Source organism: Filicampus tigris, chromosome 3 (genome assembly GCF_054856515.1).
Source record: "Filicampus tigris isolate MCC_2025a chromosome 3, RoL_Ftig_1.0, whole genome shotgun sequence".
In the NCBI taxonomy this organism is placed as follows: domain Eukaryota; kingdom Metazoa; phylum Chordata; class Actinopteri; order Syngnathiformes; family Syngnathidae; genus Filicampus; species Filicampus tigris.
Genome location: NC_141219.1, coordinates 28,615,652 through 28,634,154, shown reverse-complemented (window position 1 = coordinate 28,634,154; position 18,503 = coordinate 28,615,652). Strand labels below are relative to the sequence as shown.

The 18,503-nt window shown below is 39.8% G+C and overlaps 1 protein-coding gene across 1 annotated transcript; it reads right to left on the bottom strand.

Moving 5' to 3' along the window:
* Nucleotides 1-386: 386 nt before the first annotated feature.
* On the bottom strand, nt 387-18,318 carry rab11a (RAB11a, member RAS oncogene family). The gene is made up of 5 exons (XM_086025426.1): nt 18,136-18,318; nt 16,667-16,862; nt 15,080-15,273; nt 7,517-7,597; nt 387-2,679 (listed from the first exon to the last, which is right to left on the bottom strand). The coding sequence occupies exons 1-5, from the start codon at nt 18,173-18,175 to the stop codon at nt 2,543-2,545; spliced, it is 648 nt and encodes a 215-aa protein (XP_085881552.1). The 5' UTR covers nt 18,176-18,318; the 3' UTR covers nt 387-2,542.
* Nucleotides 18,319-18,503: the final 185 nt, after the last annotated feature.

The window sequence follows — 18,503 nt, the reverse complement described above, 5'->3', positions numbered from 1 at the left end:
CGCGGCCGGACCGACAAAAAAAGGGTCAAGTGCCCAGCTGTGATTATTACAGATGAAGTAACACTATAGTGCAGTAAATATATGTATGAGGCCCCACTCACACAGATCAATCAGTAAAGTACTGTGCAACTGGCCACTAAGTTCAACTTCACACAGCAATAAGATGACATTTTGACAATCACGTTTATTTCCCACTCCAATTACCTTCTGTTACTGTTGCAAATGGATCCAGTTAGTACACGTTTTTTTTTTACCAATCTAAATTGGATTATCATTTCCTGTTCATGTTTCCAACCAATAACACTGTTATAGCTTCAGGGAGTAGAATCATAGTCACTCATAGTATTAAGTTAGTGAACTTCCAAGTCAAAAGACAAAACATCTAAAAGGTTTATGACTGGTGCGCTTTATTAAGATGAACTGATAACTTAAGATATAGACAATTGTACAATTTTATCAATCTGTACAAAACAAAACCATTCACTGGGGGCGGCAATTTTGCCACTTCTGTCGACCCCCTCTCACATTTAACCCTTCATAATAATTGAAATGACATCATTTCACTCTTACACTGGAATTACAGTCAGTTTATGAATTTCAAAACATAAAAATGACAAATAAAAAAGATTCAATGAAAAGACACAAAACAATGGATTATGATCTGGATTTTTTTTTTTTTTTTTGATGTCATCTGTCAGCTTGGGAGTATGTAGAAGCTTAGTTGGCGGCGCCGTCTGTTCGAGGAAACGCCATTGGTACTGCCAGCATGGCTCACACACTCCGCAACGACCCATCCATCCTCTGCCTCTACATACACACACACACGCGCATACACATACACCAAGTGCAGGTAGTGCACGTCTACCAAAACTATCAACGCTGGATATGACTAGAAGCTGAATGAAAACTCAGTATTGGACTGAGACTTGTTAGCTTGTCGTCCGAGAACGCCAAGATGATTTGATGGACATTGATGTTAGCAACGGAAGGCGGTAAACGTGGAATCCCACCAAAAGCCAAGCACTGTGTTCAAGTCAGAGGCAGCTTGGTGTAAAGTAGGCTTTATGTGACAGGGAAAATACACTGAGGGGACGGACCATCTGTGTGTGTTGAAGGAGGGCGATGCAAAGGTGAATGAAGGAGGCACCGTGACCAGAAAAGAACAGCTGATAACTTGGATGAATCTCCACATCTTTTCCTCTAAACATCAACTTAATATAGCTCAAACTCTTTTACGGAGGCTATTTTTGACTAAGCAACTAATGATTAAGTGTTTGAGACTCAGATGTGGTGTCACCCCCAAAATAAAAAAGTTCATTCTGAGAGAATAGATTTGAAAACTAGACTAGGCTTGTTTACTAAAGCTAGTAAAGTTCAGTGCAAGAAAAAAGTAAACACAAAAACAAGTAAGGTAACCAAGCAAGTCAAACAGTGATATTGTAGCTTTGTGGTCATATGCAAGCATGTTTCGGCATTCAGAACCACAGAGAAATGTCGCAAGCCTACATCAGTGTGATTTGAATGCTTTCAACTAGTGCACCAAGAAAAACACATCTGAACAGCCACATGCTAGTTCCTGCATAGTTGTCAATTGTGAGACAGATGTAAGCCCTGTTCCTCAATTTGAAGCAGAAATTTCCTCACCTCACAAGCATGTGTGCCTCTGTGACAAAGGACAACCAATGAACACGTTGCACTTTCAAGGTGGCGCACCTTCAAGGCGACAGCCGCGTTCCACAGCAAAGCCCAGAGAGTCTCTTGCCGAATAAAACATGCAGCACGGCATACGGCCGTCATTTCACAGACATGCAAAGCTGCCCCCAATCTGCTTTTTTTTGTAAACAAGATGGTAACGGCGCGTGAGGCGAGCTCGCTCTCTCGCCCTCTCCACAGCATAACCAGGACTGGCGGCTCTACATTTCACTAGCGTCATGTTCACAGCAATGGGATCAAAGGTCATGATACTCCTGCATGTGGTTTCCTAAACAGTACATTGATGGCAAAGAGGAGAGTCGACAATGACAGGAGCTCATTTAGAGGACTAGACTTCAGAGCAACTTCCATGTGCTTTATATTCATATATACTAGGAGTTGAGATTTGATACAATAAAGAGAAAGATCAGAAAAATGTAGACAAATCAACAGGGGCACAAAATATAAAGACAAGTAAAGGGAAACAAATCACATTCATATATTAAGACATTTTTTGTGACATGTCAGCGCAACAACTGGAATGAAATTTAAAGTGATATGAAATGCCTGCTGCCTTCTGTCCTTACGAGCCGAAAGACAGAGCGGCTCAGCTTGGGGGGGGAGGGAGGAGCCCCACGCTGCAACTTTCTATACTGAGACATTAAGTGTGGGTTGGGGGCAAGAGGGCAGAGGGGATGGGGGTGGGGATGGGGGTGGGGGAGAGAGATCGGGTAAAAGTAGTGGCGAGTTCAGGTCACAGGCCTGGAGCCCGAAAGGGAATATGGAGAATGGGAGAAGTGGGGCAGGATTTGGGGTTTTGGAGGCAAGGGTGGGAGGAGCCAGGGACAAGCTAGATGTTCTGGCAGCACTGCATCTTTGGTTTGTTCTCAGTGGGCTGCACTTGGATGTTGACCACGTTGTTGCTGGGGGACATGTCGCTCTCCTGGCGCTCCGACATCTGCTTTTGGGACACGATGCGGTAGATCTCTGGAGGGAGAGCACGGCGTTAATGTTTCATTTGAGATTACAAGTTATAACAATAGCACATTGCCCATAAACGTCTGTTTCCGTGAGCCGCTGTTTATGTCAAGGCTACCAATAGAGGAATCTGTAACCCAATCTGAAATGCAAGTTCTGCTGGACGCTTGAGACCAACTCCAGCTAACACGGGCACTGCACTGTTTTTCCAACTTTCTTCTCTTCCCCAGTTACAGAAAATGACACTCCAGTTTTAACTGTCTTTCCACTTTCAGTGTCATGGCCATGTGTCTTACTTTTTTTTTTTCTTCCTTATGCTGTTCATGTAGTGTCCAATTCTGGAATGCTCGGTATGCACATGCACCTCACACAACTCTCATAACATTTTTAATACCGAGTCTAAAAAAACAGCTTAACCCATTCAAGCCTGAAGCCCCTCGTGAGACATCTCTCTAAAACCTCCGGTCGTCTTTGGAGTCACCCTTGAAAACCTGACATTTTCGCCACCTACAAAATAATTAATATCTCAGCCCCTGTAGTAGATAGAATCATAATTCCCAAAGAATTTGAGAGCTAAGACGTGGAGTTTATTACATGGAGTTTATTATTATTTACTGTTTCAATCGAAGATGCAAGTGAAGCACTATTTTTGATTTGAAAAAAATCGAGTGGTAATTACCATGCTGTATTCTCCTACAAAGACGTTGAAATCGTCATTGTCTACGAACATATATCTTAACCGTACATCATGTTTGGATGGTTTCACGGCTTTAAAGTCCGCGAGCATGTCGTCTATATCACTGCCGTGACTTATAGCAGAGCTCCAGCGATCGACGGCGGTCGCCATTACGCCTCGAAAAAATTCCGGATATGTTCCGACAACTCAGGCTACCGTCACATGTATATTCTGATGCATTTCTTTGGCTAAGAGACCGGGAATTGGATTAAAAAAAGAAAATGATGTATACGCTCTCTGGCTTTAAAGGGAGAAACACGCAACAGTGCTCCCGGCTTTAGTGGTATAAAACACGGTTATGCGCTCCCATCCTTAATGGGTTAATAACAGGGGTGTAACGGTACGCTAAATCACATTTTGGTTCGGTTCGTTTTTTTTGGGAAATTTCGGTTCGGTATATTTTCGGTACAAATCTTTTTTAAATTTTATTTATTTATTTATTTTTTTAAATATGTTTTATTTTGAAAAGATGACAAGTAAATGGTATTTTTTTTAGAAAAAATAAAAGCAAACCATTCGGGTGATATTCTAAAAAATTACCCCAGAATAAAAAATACACTAACAATAAAGGTCTCTTAATTTTGTAAATTATTAAGACACTGAAATATTTAAACACTCAGCAGCAACAGCCTATGACACACCAAGTTTAAGACAAGTTAACATAACAGTACATGTATACACTTTTTGTGATAAAAAAAAAAATACAGTAAGAGTTACAATTATTGCTTAACTATATCAAAACTCTTTTTATAATGAAAAAAATACAGTATTTTTAAAAAGCCTTTATGAAATTGTATACACTTTTTAGGCATTGAAATCTTTGAATGTTCAACAGCATATTGTAACGAATTGGGTTGCCTGTGTTGTGGTGGGATTTGTGTTTTGCTGAGTTGTGATGTTTCCGAGGTTCATGAATGTATCGTACGGCAAGCGAGTGGAGCAGCGGAGAAAGAAGAGTGCGAGCAGTTGTACTTGGATTAATAAAAATGTGATAACTACGTCTGACGGCCTGTTCCTAGAAGACGCTACAATATGATAAATCTCGCTATTTAAGTTTGACGTTTTTTGGCTAAAAAGACTGCTTGCTTCCTCGTCTAAGAAACATTCAAAGTCGGATATTTGTTATTATGTTACACACAACTTTGGGACTTATCCACGTACCTTTCCCCATCGGCAATTTTAACAGGAAAGCCAGAATGTTGCCAAACAGGAGACCGCAGTGTATGGGGGACCTTCGAGCTCTGGTTTGTTTGCGTATGCCATAATAATGCCATTTATCCATGTATTTATGATTTATCACGACTTCTGGCGTACTGGCTCCTCTTTAGTGCTGCCACCCTCCACTCCCGCGAGCAACAGTCAAAAGCCTGCGCTAATAATAACAAGTGATCAGAAACGGAACGCAAAGTGGACCGAACCGAAAATGCCATTTATCCATGTATTTATGATTTATCACGACTTCTGGCGTACTGGCTCCTCTTTTGTGCCGCCACCCTCCACTCCCGCGAGCAACAGTCAAAAGCCTGCGCTAATAATAACAAGTGATCAGAAACGGAACGCAAAGTGGACCGAACCGAAAATGCCATACTGGAACGTATTAATACACCCACGTGTACAGTTACACCCCTCGTTAATAACAGTAAAAAGTAAAACATACAAAAACAAACACTGCATTAACTTTGATCGGTGTATGCATTCAACTAAACTACAAAAAGCGTGGTCAGACTTAATCCCAGAAGTAGTAGTAATAATAATAACAAAAACTGTGTTTAACCGCAAAGTTGTCCATAAACGTATTTTTGACACAGATTTAAAAAAGGTCTCTTACTTTCAGCACATCAGGTTTTTGAGAAATCAAAGCTATGACCTATGAAAGCTTGCAACATACCAATTTTGCCATGCCTTGCAATTTATAGTAAAGCCATTTCAGGAAAACTCCACCTTTTGCTGAACCCTTAATTTAGAAATATGACAAAATATGAATGACTACATTACATACTATATTACTATTATGATTATGATTATTATAAAACTTCTAGGGCGGATCTGGAATCAACGCACTCTGACTAAAAATTTTAGTGTAAATGTGTTGACCAGCATAACTTAAGTTCATGTCGCGACTGGCTTTCAAGGGACCCAAAGATGCTGAGGAAAAAGGACTTTAGATAGACCCACTGTCACAATCTCAAGAATGATACATTATGGTCCGCCCGCGCATGTTGCAGATTTAATAGCAGCTAAAAGCAGCCGTGCAGTAGTAGTAATAGGAAATCCCAGACAACAGAAAGGTGTGTTTCTCTTACGTCAAACATCACCTCCATTGCCTTGTAAAACACAAACGTCATGTAATCATATTTGATCAACTGAGCCAGAATGGTTGTTTCAGTAGCAAGCAACGGTTTGCCTGAAATAACGCCATAGTGCTAAATCATCATTCCATCTGTGATTAGTGGTGCAACGGATCATCTTTGATCTGTACGGATAAAACACCACGGTTCGGGCCGGGCACGATCCGCGGAAGAGTTGGTTAAAAAAGTTTTTTTAAGGTGTTAAGGCAACATGATTAGCCCACATTCACTGTAATAGCAGCAGAGGAAGTTGAAAACCCACACGGATCACCTAAATCGCGTGTATGGGCGCATTTTGGCAAGTTGAAAACCCACACGGATCACCTAAATCGCGTGTATGGCCGCATTTTGGCAACTTGGGGCGAAAAAGAGTCCTCAAATGAATGATACAGGATTTTTTTTTCTGGCTCTTGTCAGAACACCATCATTCAGACTAGTGTTGTCACGATCCCAAAATTTGGACTTCGATACTATACCTGCATAAAATACCCCAATACCGGTACCTTGACAAAAATCTAAAATGAGCAAATGCATCACAACTCTTTAAACTGGTGGTATAACTTTGGATGGCGATCAGTAAGCTGCTTGGCCAGATTGGATGTGTTCCCACCTCGAGCCACGGTCGTTTTAAAACAAACTTTAAGGACGGACTTTGTCATGCGGGTCATCTTGCCATGGCTGTCGGCCATCTAAGCAAAAAAGTTGCTTAACAGACACTTTTGCGCGTCATGCTTTTCAACGAGGAGCGGAGGGGCAGCTAGCGCTTCAATGCTTGAGGCCATCTTCCTCACACGCAGAGGAGGCGTGACACTTGAAGGCACATGTCGGTAGACAGGCGCCTTTAAGTGTGTATACTTGTCTTTAAGACAGAGTTGGTGAGCTCCTTTTTTTTCTTTTTAAATACCGGTGTTAAAAAAAAAATGGTATCGAGAGGTTTTTTTCGACGCTGAAAAATCACGGTACGGTACTGGCACCGGTATCCCGTGCAACACTAATTCAGACAGACATGGGACGCTGCATACATACTCAATGAACACGCCGCCTCCGTAAATGCTAACTTCAAAAGAAAGCTTACCAAATAATAATTGAGTCATTGATGCAAATTCAACAGCCTTAGTAGACTTTTACTTTTCAAGATCGCCCGCGGCTAACGTGACTTCCATTTTCGACTTTTCGGCTTGCCTTATCGCAGTTTTAATTGACCTTACATAGTTGCCACCAAACGTCAACAAAACACCATCCCAAAATCATATCCGGTCGGTAATTTAGGACGCTAACAAACCACTAGTTAATTATGCCGTCATTGTATGATACTGCACAAGTCTCCGGCGTTAGTGGCTAGCAGCTACTTAGCATTAGCAACAAGTGCCCAGCCGGCAGTTCAACAGCTTTACCTTGATTTCCTTTTTTTTTTTGTTTTTACTACTTTTTCCAATATTGTGGACCTAGATAACTTTGTAATGCACTCTCCATGTTCAAAGGCAGGGAACGTGCCTTAAATTGCACCTTGAGGTTAAATTATTAAAGCATTTTAAGAAAACATTCATCTCAAAATGTCTGGCAGGATATCTTATTTTGTACACTCTACCACTATAAAATAAGAATGTGTCCTGCTTATATTGCGTTAAATTGCGATTCTGATCCGAACTGTGACTTATGTGATCCGTTGCACCTCTATCTGTGACAAAAGATCTTTTTTTTGTTTTGATGGTTTTGAATTCACATGAGTCACCATTAACATAATACTTGCGCATGTACACACCTGTGAGAATGGTCTGGAAGGCAGTCTCAACATTAGTGGAATCCAGAGCTGATGTCTCCAGAAAAGATAAACCATTTTTCTCTGCAAGCCAAAAAATAAGAAAAAATAAGAAAATTAAACAATGTTACTAAACACTGAAATGTGTTGCAGTCCACAGCAAGAATCTTAAGTTCAAACACAAATGTCTTGATTTCACGACAAGCACAAACCATTAATTTTGAGAGTTACTCCAAGTAGCAAAAGTACAAAAAAACCCAACTTTTTTTCCCCCCTTTTCTCTGTGTAATATGTGTATTGTGTTGTTGATGAGGGAGTTCTGAGAGAAAAAAAAAAAAAAAATCACAGTACTTGCATACTTGAGGAACTACGGCCATTATGTGGGATTGGCAACATTATTTTTTGGGACACTTTTTGAATTGGTAACTTTCCCACATTCGGAAAATAAGCGCCCACGAGAAACAGATGTTGGCAAGCATATAAAAAATGTTGCTTAATTGGAACAGATGAAGCTAGATCTTCACAGATATACAAATTCATATAATTACCTATAAAGTGGACCCCCACTATTTGCGGGGGGGATAGGGAGGGGAGGAGCCGCTAATTTGCTGCGTCAACCCCATGGCTCCGGAGAAAGGTTTAACCAGTTGAAATAAGGTTGCTGATAACATTGTAAGGGAAATAAGGAGGGAGTGAGTGAGTGAGTGAGTGAGTGAGTGAGTGAGTGAGTGAGTGAGTGAGTGAGTGAGTGAGTGAGTGAGTGAGTGAGTGCCTCTATTTGTCTGTAAGCCACATTAAAGCTGCTGCAGAAGATCGTAGGAAAGCACTGCAAGTGAAAAGTCAATGGCTGTGCCTGTTTCACTACAAGCCAGTATGACGAAGACGGCGGCATCTGCATATGGGACACGCAAGAATAAAGGAGCACCCACAAAAAGCAATGGAGAGAAGACAGTCACGATGAGATTTTGCTGATGGCCAGTTGCTGCTTTGATGATGCACTTTTTTTTTCCCGAACTTTAAAACAAAGATTAGTGAAAGATGAACATTTGTCATAGTATACAGTATTGTATTTGGGTAAAACTTAAAGAAGATATTTAATTGTATGTTTTCATTTAACTTTATAAGACATCCTGCTGAGCCTGGGAGCTCCCTGTACTTTTAAATTTTTTTAAAAAGTTGTCAATTTTCTAAGATCTAAAAAAACACTAACATATTGCAATTAGGGGTGGGCGATATGGGCGAAAAAAAAAAGTTTAAAAAACTCGATAACGATAATTTGACGATATTCTACAAAAAATATTTTAAATCTGCACTTGCTTCACAGACCAATTGTGGATAGACAGCGTTTGTGAACATCTCTTTTAAATTTCTAAATACATCTTCTGCAAAACATAATGATATTCTAGGACAATATTTCACAAAGAACAAAAATTAAGTATAAACTTACATTGATTTTTGGGAATGCTTATGTTATTTAAATGTCTCTGCTATTATTCCATAATGATGTGACATTTTGAGCTGCAGTAAGTACTGGCGTACCACTGCCAACTACTAGAGCAATCAGAATGGCAAATAAATGTATTTGATATGTGATTTGTGTGACAGAAGTGTCACATAAGAGTTCACATAATGACTGTGTTGTCATGCGTGCTGCAACAGGTCTACTGTGCTATAAAAATTCAGTCGTCAAATATTGCCATAATTCAGATGGCACTCCTAACCATATCAGGTTTCATATTCTTCCTTTGGGAAAGGAAAGAAGAAAAAAAAAGATTTATTGCGTGAGTGACTGGCGAACGTAGCCAACCTGTTTAGTGCGCAACAGTGTGCCACCGTTCAATTAGGGTTACATAATGTACAAAAACCGGGATAGATCCTCACCAATATTTATGTGCAAATGCGTAGGCATGTGATAATCAGTCTGAAAATATTAGAACGAAACTCGCAATATTTTGGATAACACTAAGGTTTTAATCTTACGGCCATACAACGTTAATATAATCAAAAATGTTGCGAGTTTTGTTGTAATATTTTTAGACTCTGATTAGGATATTCACATCCATATGCACATACATTTTGGTGATAATCGGTCACATTTTTTGTACATTAAGTGACGTAAACCTTTTTTTTCCTCTACGAGGCAACTAGGAGGGGCAAACGTATGACATGAATAGTCTTGTATAATAGTTTTGTTCTAATATTTTCAGACTACGATTTTCACATGCGCACATACATTTTGGTGAGGATTTATCCCGGTTGTTGTACATTATGCAACCCAAACGGAACAGTTGCGCACCATTGCACAGCACACAGGGTTGGCTGCGTTCGCCAGTCACTCCCACAATAAATGTCGTCTTTTTTTTTTTTTTTTTTAAACCTGAGATGGTTAGGAGGCCATCGAAATCAGGGGTGTCTTTATGAGCACCTACCCAGCCTGTTTTGTATGTAACCCTGTTCCAACCGACCTGATTCAAATGATCTGTAATGATCGTAATCAGGCTTGTGCAAAGCTTGCTGATGAGCTGATCATTTGAATCAGGTGTGTTGGAACAGAGTTACATACAAAAGAGGCTGGATAGGGGCTCACGAGGACCGGACTTGGACACCCCTGATCTAAATTATGGCAATACTTGACGACAGCATTATTATAGCACATTGGATCAGGAAACCAGTCCAAAATGAACAAGTGTCTAAGTGTTGCAGCAGGCGTGACGATGCAGTGATTACGTGAACTCGTCCAAAATTGCAGCATACAGGGTGTGTCATTATTTTGACAAACATCTTAAACATTTTCAGGGAATCAGATGCCAATGATATTGGCACTATTAATGTTCATGCCTAATAGGATTAAGGGAAATTAATTTTAAGTAGTGTGTATCTTTAAACACTACTAAGTAAGTTACTGTATTTCCCGGACTATAAGACGCACCTTTATATAGGCCGCACCCACTCTATTTTAAAAAAAAAAGAATGAAAAAATATATAGAAGCCACACCTATCTGTGTTGAAAAATGTGATATTTACTGCATTTACAGAACGATTTTGAACTTTAAATGTACATGTATATTCTGGCTTCTGAAGATCCATATATTGTTTGTTATCTGTTTCTATTGTTACAGTTACAGGGCTGCTTTATTTTGCTAACGTAAATTTATGTTATTGTGAAAAGCAAACCGGATGTTGTTGTTGTGTGACACTTCCTGTTTAGCGTCATACGGGGAAGCTACATAAGGTGGACTGCAGCTTCGTGTTCTGAGCTAGCGATTAGCACATTAGCTCGCGAATGTTAGCATGCTAGCGTATTCAACAGTTTGTCAGGTAACAGAAAGGTGGGGTACATTGGATTGTTGTGTTTTGTTTTAGAACGACATTTAAGTGTTTTTATGTGCTTGTTACAGTTTTACACCTTGACTCGCCTCTACGGTGAATAAATAGCAGAAACCATCAACAGGTGTGATCATTGAAGGAGTTATCTGTCTGCCTAACTGCAACGGGGACGTGGCAAGGGCAGAACAATGTATGTACCTGAATAGACTCTTTCCGAACAGTGCCTTTTAACATGGTAGTAACTTTGCTGATTAAAACGGAACAGAACACAGAGAAAATAAACACTAAACAACATTTATTTATCTTCATTTCTCCTGTGTTTGAACTCACAATTCATTTTAATCATCTTCACAGAAACCCATGAAGTCGTATTCTATGTTGAGAAATTATATTTACTACATTTACGGAACGATTTTGAACTGTAAATGTACATGGATGTATCTGAACAGATTCTTTCCGAACAGTGCCTTTTAACACGGCAGCAACTTTGGTGACTAAAACGGAACAGAATCAAGAGAAAATAAATAGTACTTATCGTCATTTACCTGCCCGCTGCCGCTCCAGTTTGTCAGCTATTGTCCAACAGACTCCACCTTTTATTGTTCTACTACATGCCACCTAATGCACAGGTGTCAAACTCAAGGCCCGAGGGCCAGATCCGGCCCACAACCTCATTTCATATGGCCCGCTAAGGCAAATCATGTACATCAACTTAACAACACTGAGGTATGAGATACATATGAATAAGAAGGCCTTTATTTATCCCACAATGGGGAAATTTTCGGTGTTCAATGTGTTATTTGTTACCACTCCTCCTCTATAAAATAGAAAGGAAAATAATTGAACCAGCTTACCGGCTACTAATTTCAAAACTAGCTATCTATCAACTTGTGGGGTGTGTGATCATACGTTTATGGGTTCACAGACATGGGTTCACAGACAAAACGGCACTCCGAGGGACACCAAAACGAGCATGTGGCCCCCGACTAAAATGATTTTGACACAAATCATATGATGATATACAATAACCCAGTGCATGGCGCCCTCGCCTGTTGAAGTCCCCCACCTGCAGTCACATAGTGTTAATGGCAAATGTGTTGTATTAAATTGTACTGTAATTCCGGTTAGAGCGCAACTAGCGGTGGAAGAAAAATCCAAAGAATAGCCGCACCAGACTGTAAGCCGTATGGTTCAAACCCTAGGAAAAAAAGTAGCGGCTTATAGTCCGGAAAATACGGTAGATTCAATCAGTAATGTAAGAGTTTTAATATAGTTAGCAATAATTGTAACTGTTATTGTATGTATTTTTTTTTCATCACAAAAAGTGTATATGTACTGTAATGACAACTTGTCTTTAACTTGAATACTTGGATATGTCATAGTCATAGGCTGTTGCTGCTGAGGTTTTAAAGAAATCAGTGTCTTAATAATTTACATAACTAAGAGAGCTTTATTGTTAGCGTATTTTTTATTCTGGTGTAATTTCTTAGAATATCACAAGAATGGTTCGCTTTTATTTATTTTTTCTAAAAAATGTACCATTTACCCGTCATCGTTTCAAAATAAACATATTTAAAAAAAACAAAAAACGTTTTTTTTGTACCGAAAATATACCGAACCGACGTTTCCAAGAAACTGAACCGAACCAAAATGTGATTCAGCGTACCGTTACACCCCTACTTGTATCAGTTACTGTTTTCTGTTTCATGTGCAGTTTGTCATAAGATTAACTTTTGATTAACAATGTAAGTCTCCGGTTCCGACTGTCCACAGCTAAACGCGGGTCCGGAGATATCCGCAAACTATGGCCGGCGTTTTCGGTTTTCAATTAAAAAACATCCAGGGGCGTGTGGATGAAAGGGCAAAACGCAGGCTAATATCCACCGTTTGCAAACCCCCCGGCTACGTGTAGACAAGGCCTGAGTTTGAAATGTCCTACTGTGTTTGAATGTCTTGTGCCAATCACGAGTGACGTCAGTGTTTATTTCCGTTGCGATCGTCTCCGTTTGAACCACAAAGATTGATTGTATTAGAAACGATGACAAATATTCATTTACATGCATCTGCCTGTTAATGGCACAAGCGATGTAAGAGTGAGCCACCAGCTTTCACTTCACACACACAATAAATGTTTCCGGCGTTGTGTTTTAGAACAGTGCCTAACAGTATTGATAATTCCACATGTACCACTGGATGAAATAGATACACGCACAGTCTCCGTTGTCAAAATACACCACGCGGGTCACTGGTTCAAAATGTGCTCCCACTGTCCTTTGTACAAATCATGACAGTGTTAGCACGCTTTTGTTGCAATTTGTCCCCCACCCCAAGCATCAGTACTAAATAATGAATGGCATTGCATCATTTTTGCCCCTTTAAATTCACGATACTGTTATGGTAGTGGTATTTCCTGGAACACAATTGTGAGCAGCTTTTCTCTGTGATCAAAGTTAACAAAACATCACATATGAGTTGCCTCACTGAGTCCGTCCTGAAATTATTGACAACACAGACCCTCACATTTACATTTTGGATTCACATCTTCACTCAAAAATGTGTGGTTTTAGTCAGTTGAACAAATGTTTATCCTACTTGACCCATTACCGAAAGCACAGATCTTGAACTCGAGGCCGGGGGGCCAGATCTGGCTTGCAACAGTAAATTAAGCATGTCAACTACCATGACTCTTGCAAAAAATCATTACCAAAATTTAAAATTGTCAATTTGTCATATGTATTACATACCGTTAAGATATTGCAAGCATTTTCTTGTTATTAAAGGAATTTAAATAATAGTTAAATTATCATTATTGACTTTTGATTTCAAAACTTATGATTAGGGATGTTCCGATCAGGTTTTATGACACCAATACCGATACCAATCATGCATGAGTGTGATCGGCCGATACCGATTCCAATCACATGGAATAGCTGTATATTTTTCCATTTATTTATGGGGACTGCTATTATGCAATATTATCTGGGAAAAAAAACAGCCATATTATTGCCATAATTTTGACAAAAATCTATATATATTTTCAAAAGCATCAAGAAATACAAAACCGTTGCTGGCACAATACAACAATTACTCAGTCACAAAGATAACTGAAAAACTTAAATTTACCAGCTTTTAGTAACACAGTTATTAACAGATCAAAATAATCAGCAGTCTCAAAAGACTTAATCATGCAAAAAGTCAAATAAATAACATGCCACCTAAACATTGCATGGTTCAGAATATAATCAAAGTAGAAAAAATAGTCACATGCAGGCTTCACTTGAATAAACTATTCAATGAGTTCCTAAATTGAAACGACTCAGGAACTTTATTGTCTTGTGCATAGACAAACTATCTTGTACATTTGTCAACAAACATCCGATCACCAGCAGCTGCTGCTTCGCAGCTTTGTGTTGCGTCCCTCCCCTCTGCTCTGCTCGCAGCGGAAGCGTGGCTGCGTTAGGGAGCCTTTCTGGCGGCGCGTTTCAATTGGAGTGGTTGCAGGCATGGCGGCGCGGCGCGAGTGATGCTTTTGGACGGGGGGACGTCGTCACATATTAAACAAATCAACTTTTTTTGCCATTTGGTCTCGCGGCAGCCAAGCAGGAGCTGCGGGTGATCGGATGTTTTGATCGGCAATCAAAGGCTTTGATCGAATATTCCGATCACGTCATTTTTCACGAAAATCGGCCAATCATGATCGGTGCCCGATCGATCGCAGCATCCCTACTTATTATCCATCAATTTGTTGAGTTTGTATGTAAAAATATGATGTGGTGGTTAAACATTTATATGGTTTCACATCATAGCGGCCCTCCAAGGGAAACAATGTGGTCCGCAACAAAAATGACTTCAACACTCCTGACTAAAAGTGTGCTTTGAGTTTTGACCCCATTTTCAAATTGAGTTTGACACTCTTGCACCAGCCCACGAGTCCATATTGACCTCAAGTATTGATGTGGATGAATTTGCTCTAATGACACGACCCGTGTCCTTCAGCTAAATATTCAGAGCGTCTTGAATTGAGTTTGTGAAGAACGCAATCCTTAGAGAGAGAGATGGAGCTGAGCCCATACAAAAGAAGTGCATGGCATATACGCACTCACATATGTGAGGCGCGGAACGTAAAAAAAGCATGTGGAAGCCAAATGCAAAGTTTGAAGTTATTTTATATAGTTATACAAATCAAAGGGTGGTTTTCTATTTCAAAGAAGAAAAAGAAAAAAGTGAACTTTGGTTTACCAGCAAAAGCCCGGGCCTCGTCAGTTGGAACAGCCCGGAGGTGACGTAGGTCGCTCTTGTTGCCCACAAGCATGATAACGATGTTGCTGTCAGCATGATCTCTCAGCTCCTTCAGCCAGCGCTCCACATTCTCGTAAGTTAGATGCTTGGCGATGTCATAGACCAGGAGTGCGCCCACTGCACCGCGGTAGTACCTGCGGTTTCCATTTTGACAGAACACCCGGCTATCAATTTTCATCAGAGTCAATTCATTCTAACAAAGCTGGTGATTTTACAGCCATTTGGTAACCTGATTTCAGCAAGTTGCCTTGCGTCATTGGCAATGCAGCTGATTGAAAATCGTTTGTGGAACTGAGTTACTGCCGAGGCTTGTTTGAGATTGTGGACGGGACGAAAAGAAGATAACACATGTCAAGAATCTACACCTTGAGGTTACTATCGTTAATGTTTACAAAACTGTTCCAGCCACACTCTATGTAAAGCACTCATCTCCTAAAAGTGAATTGAATATTTAGGAATACTTTCTTGCAACAAGCCTGTGAACAATCAACATCACCACACCTTTGCATACTTTTCTTAGCCTGATAAAATACAAGCTCTATTCTGTTTCAAGGCGGACTGATGGCTTGCTCAATCAAAATCATTTACTCTAACCTCTGATGGTAATTCTTTGTTGCTTTGGCAAAAGGTTCTGGGTTAAAAAAATGCAATAATGACAGAAGATCTCCCAATCAATTTGGATGCAGCTTGAAATTAGCAAACATGTTTTTGTTGATGTCTTAGTTAAAGTGGAAGTCAACCCAAATATATTTTTTCCTCATAAATATGTTTTTTGCAGGCACACTGGTTGAAAGAGGGCATTATGATTAATATTGTGTTTGTGGAATACAACAAAATCCACTCGTTTTTAGCAATCTAAGTGGGCGGTCATTTTATCACTTCTGTTGACTTAAAATGACATCACAGTTGCTCATGGGTAAGGTAAAGACCAATCACGGCTCACCTGTTTTCTTAAGATGAGCCATGATTGGTCGTTATCTGAGCTCTGAGCAACTGTGATGTCATTTTCAATCGTAAGACGTGACAAAATGTCACCACCTAAGATGGCAGCAAAAACGGGTGGATTTTGCTGCCTAACTCATATTCCACAAACACAATATTAATCCGAATGCAGTGTTTCAACTAGTGGGCCTGCTTATAACATATTCTTTAAAAAATATATATCTGGGTTGACTTCCACTTTAATGTTGCTGCGAACAATGAGGTCCCAAAATGCACGCGCACACACTTATGTCAAAAGACTAACTGAACAGGAAAGCGTGACAGGTGAGCCGAGACCTGTTTCAGTTCAAAGGTGAAACAGCAGTTTCCACTGTCCTATGCAGATCATAAAAATAAAAAAAACAATAAAAACAACATCAGTGCTTGGCTGTGGTTACACATCTTGTTTAAATGCATTATGTCTTGACCAAATTGGATAGTTTCCACAGCCAACTTGAATTTTGTGCCCTTAACAGGCCCATACAAATTGGCTTTCCCAGTTCCAGAGGCTTCCTTTAGTGCATTTTCAATACTGACAGTACTCACGCTGAAGTGATGGCGCGGTAGCGCTCTTGGCCAGCTGTATCCCAGATCTGGGCCTTCACCGTTTTTCCATCCACCTGAATGCTGCGTGTGGCAAATTCGACTCCAATGGTGCTCTTACTTTCCAGGTTGAACTCATTGCGAGTGAATCGTGATAGCAGGTTACTCTTTCCCACACCCGAGTCACCAATAAGGACCACTACAATTCAGAAAATATTGATTAAAGCTCCTCGCATGGATCAATTGTATCAATAAAAGCATAGTAGGTGCGGGTCAGGTACACCTGGAGTCTAATGTAACCTTATTTAAGAGTGCTGTCAAACATTCTGTTTTCATGAATTTTTGAAGGCTCGGTTTTGATTGACAGATAAGTATACTATGACTGAAGTATACAGTGTTATACAACTGCATCACTAGGTCATATTGAAGGTTTCTAATTGTAGCTCAAGATCACTAAAACCCTACTAATGATAATAACTTTGTTCTAATAATATTTTACCCCTCTGGGTTAAAGACAGTTCTTGGAATTTGATATATGAATAAACATACTGGCAATGTAATTAAAATTGAGCTTTCTTCAGAGTTGGATTTATCTATGCTAAATTCATTAGATTGTGCAGGTGTCCCTACGTGGAGCCAGTGAGTGTACTTTTAAATCATAAATACAATGGGTGCACTGGAATTGAAACCAATCATCCCAGTCGTTTCATAAACAACATCGTATTTACTAGAACAGCTTTACGATATTGCTCAAAAGGAGGTTGATTAGGGTTTAAAGTTGTCACGAATAGAAATGTAAAAATTTTAGTTAATGATGATGGGTTTTCCAAGAACGGCACATAAATGGAAAGACGTAATAATTTCTCATCCTAAACATACACAAAAAAACAAAACCCAACCGCTGAATATACATTGGCTAATTCTTTGCATTTACTTTTCTTGTACATTAGGTTAATTCGCGTGACGGCTAATTGCTCGAAAATGTTAATGAAAAATCCCTTCCTGTTGTGTTTTGATGACCTACTTGAAATCAAACTAAATGTTATACCAAAGTATTCCGTGCTTTAAGTTTCAAAACTCTGTACGTTACGTATGTGATGCGTTTTAGCTACAATTTACATCGTTTTCTTCGATAACGTTGGTGTCAATGAATAAAGCTTGTGGACTTGCTACTACTGGCAATCCCATGAAGATAATGTGATAACGGTAAACGTTAGGCGTGTCCGCTAGTCCGCACCCAGCACCACCAAAAGGCCCGGCACTTAAAGATTACAAACGGAGTCTCAAACTTTTGTCTTTTTACAATACCTTACGAAGATATCGCTTTTGTGTCGTATCAGTTAATTGAGCTCGCTCACATTTTCGGAGAAGCTTGACGAAATGCAGTCAGAGCACAAAGGTAGTGGCGGCTACGTTTAGCCTGGTAGCTAACAGAAGGAAGGGACAACATAACGACAAAAAAGTCATTTTACCTTTGAACAAATAATCATATTCGTCATCTCTGGTGCCCATTGTCTTGCTGAAGATTAGTTAGTCCAAGATCGAGCTCGTTTTAATGATAAGAAACGATCTAGTGTGTTTTAGTCTACCAAAAGGGAATCTATTTAAAAGCCGTACTTCCGTAATTTCTTCTTCGTCTTTTGCATGATCGCACACCAAGAGCTCTCTTACACCTAGCGGCCAATACCAGGAAGTGGAAAAGTGGCATTTCGCTGTGCAGCGCTTCAGATTCTGATTCGTGGGGCACTGAGTACACTTTTTGAAATACAGCACTCGATCGGACGCACACTGAAAATCATGTGTATGTTTTGTTGAGTGATATTTTGTGCAGATCAGCAAA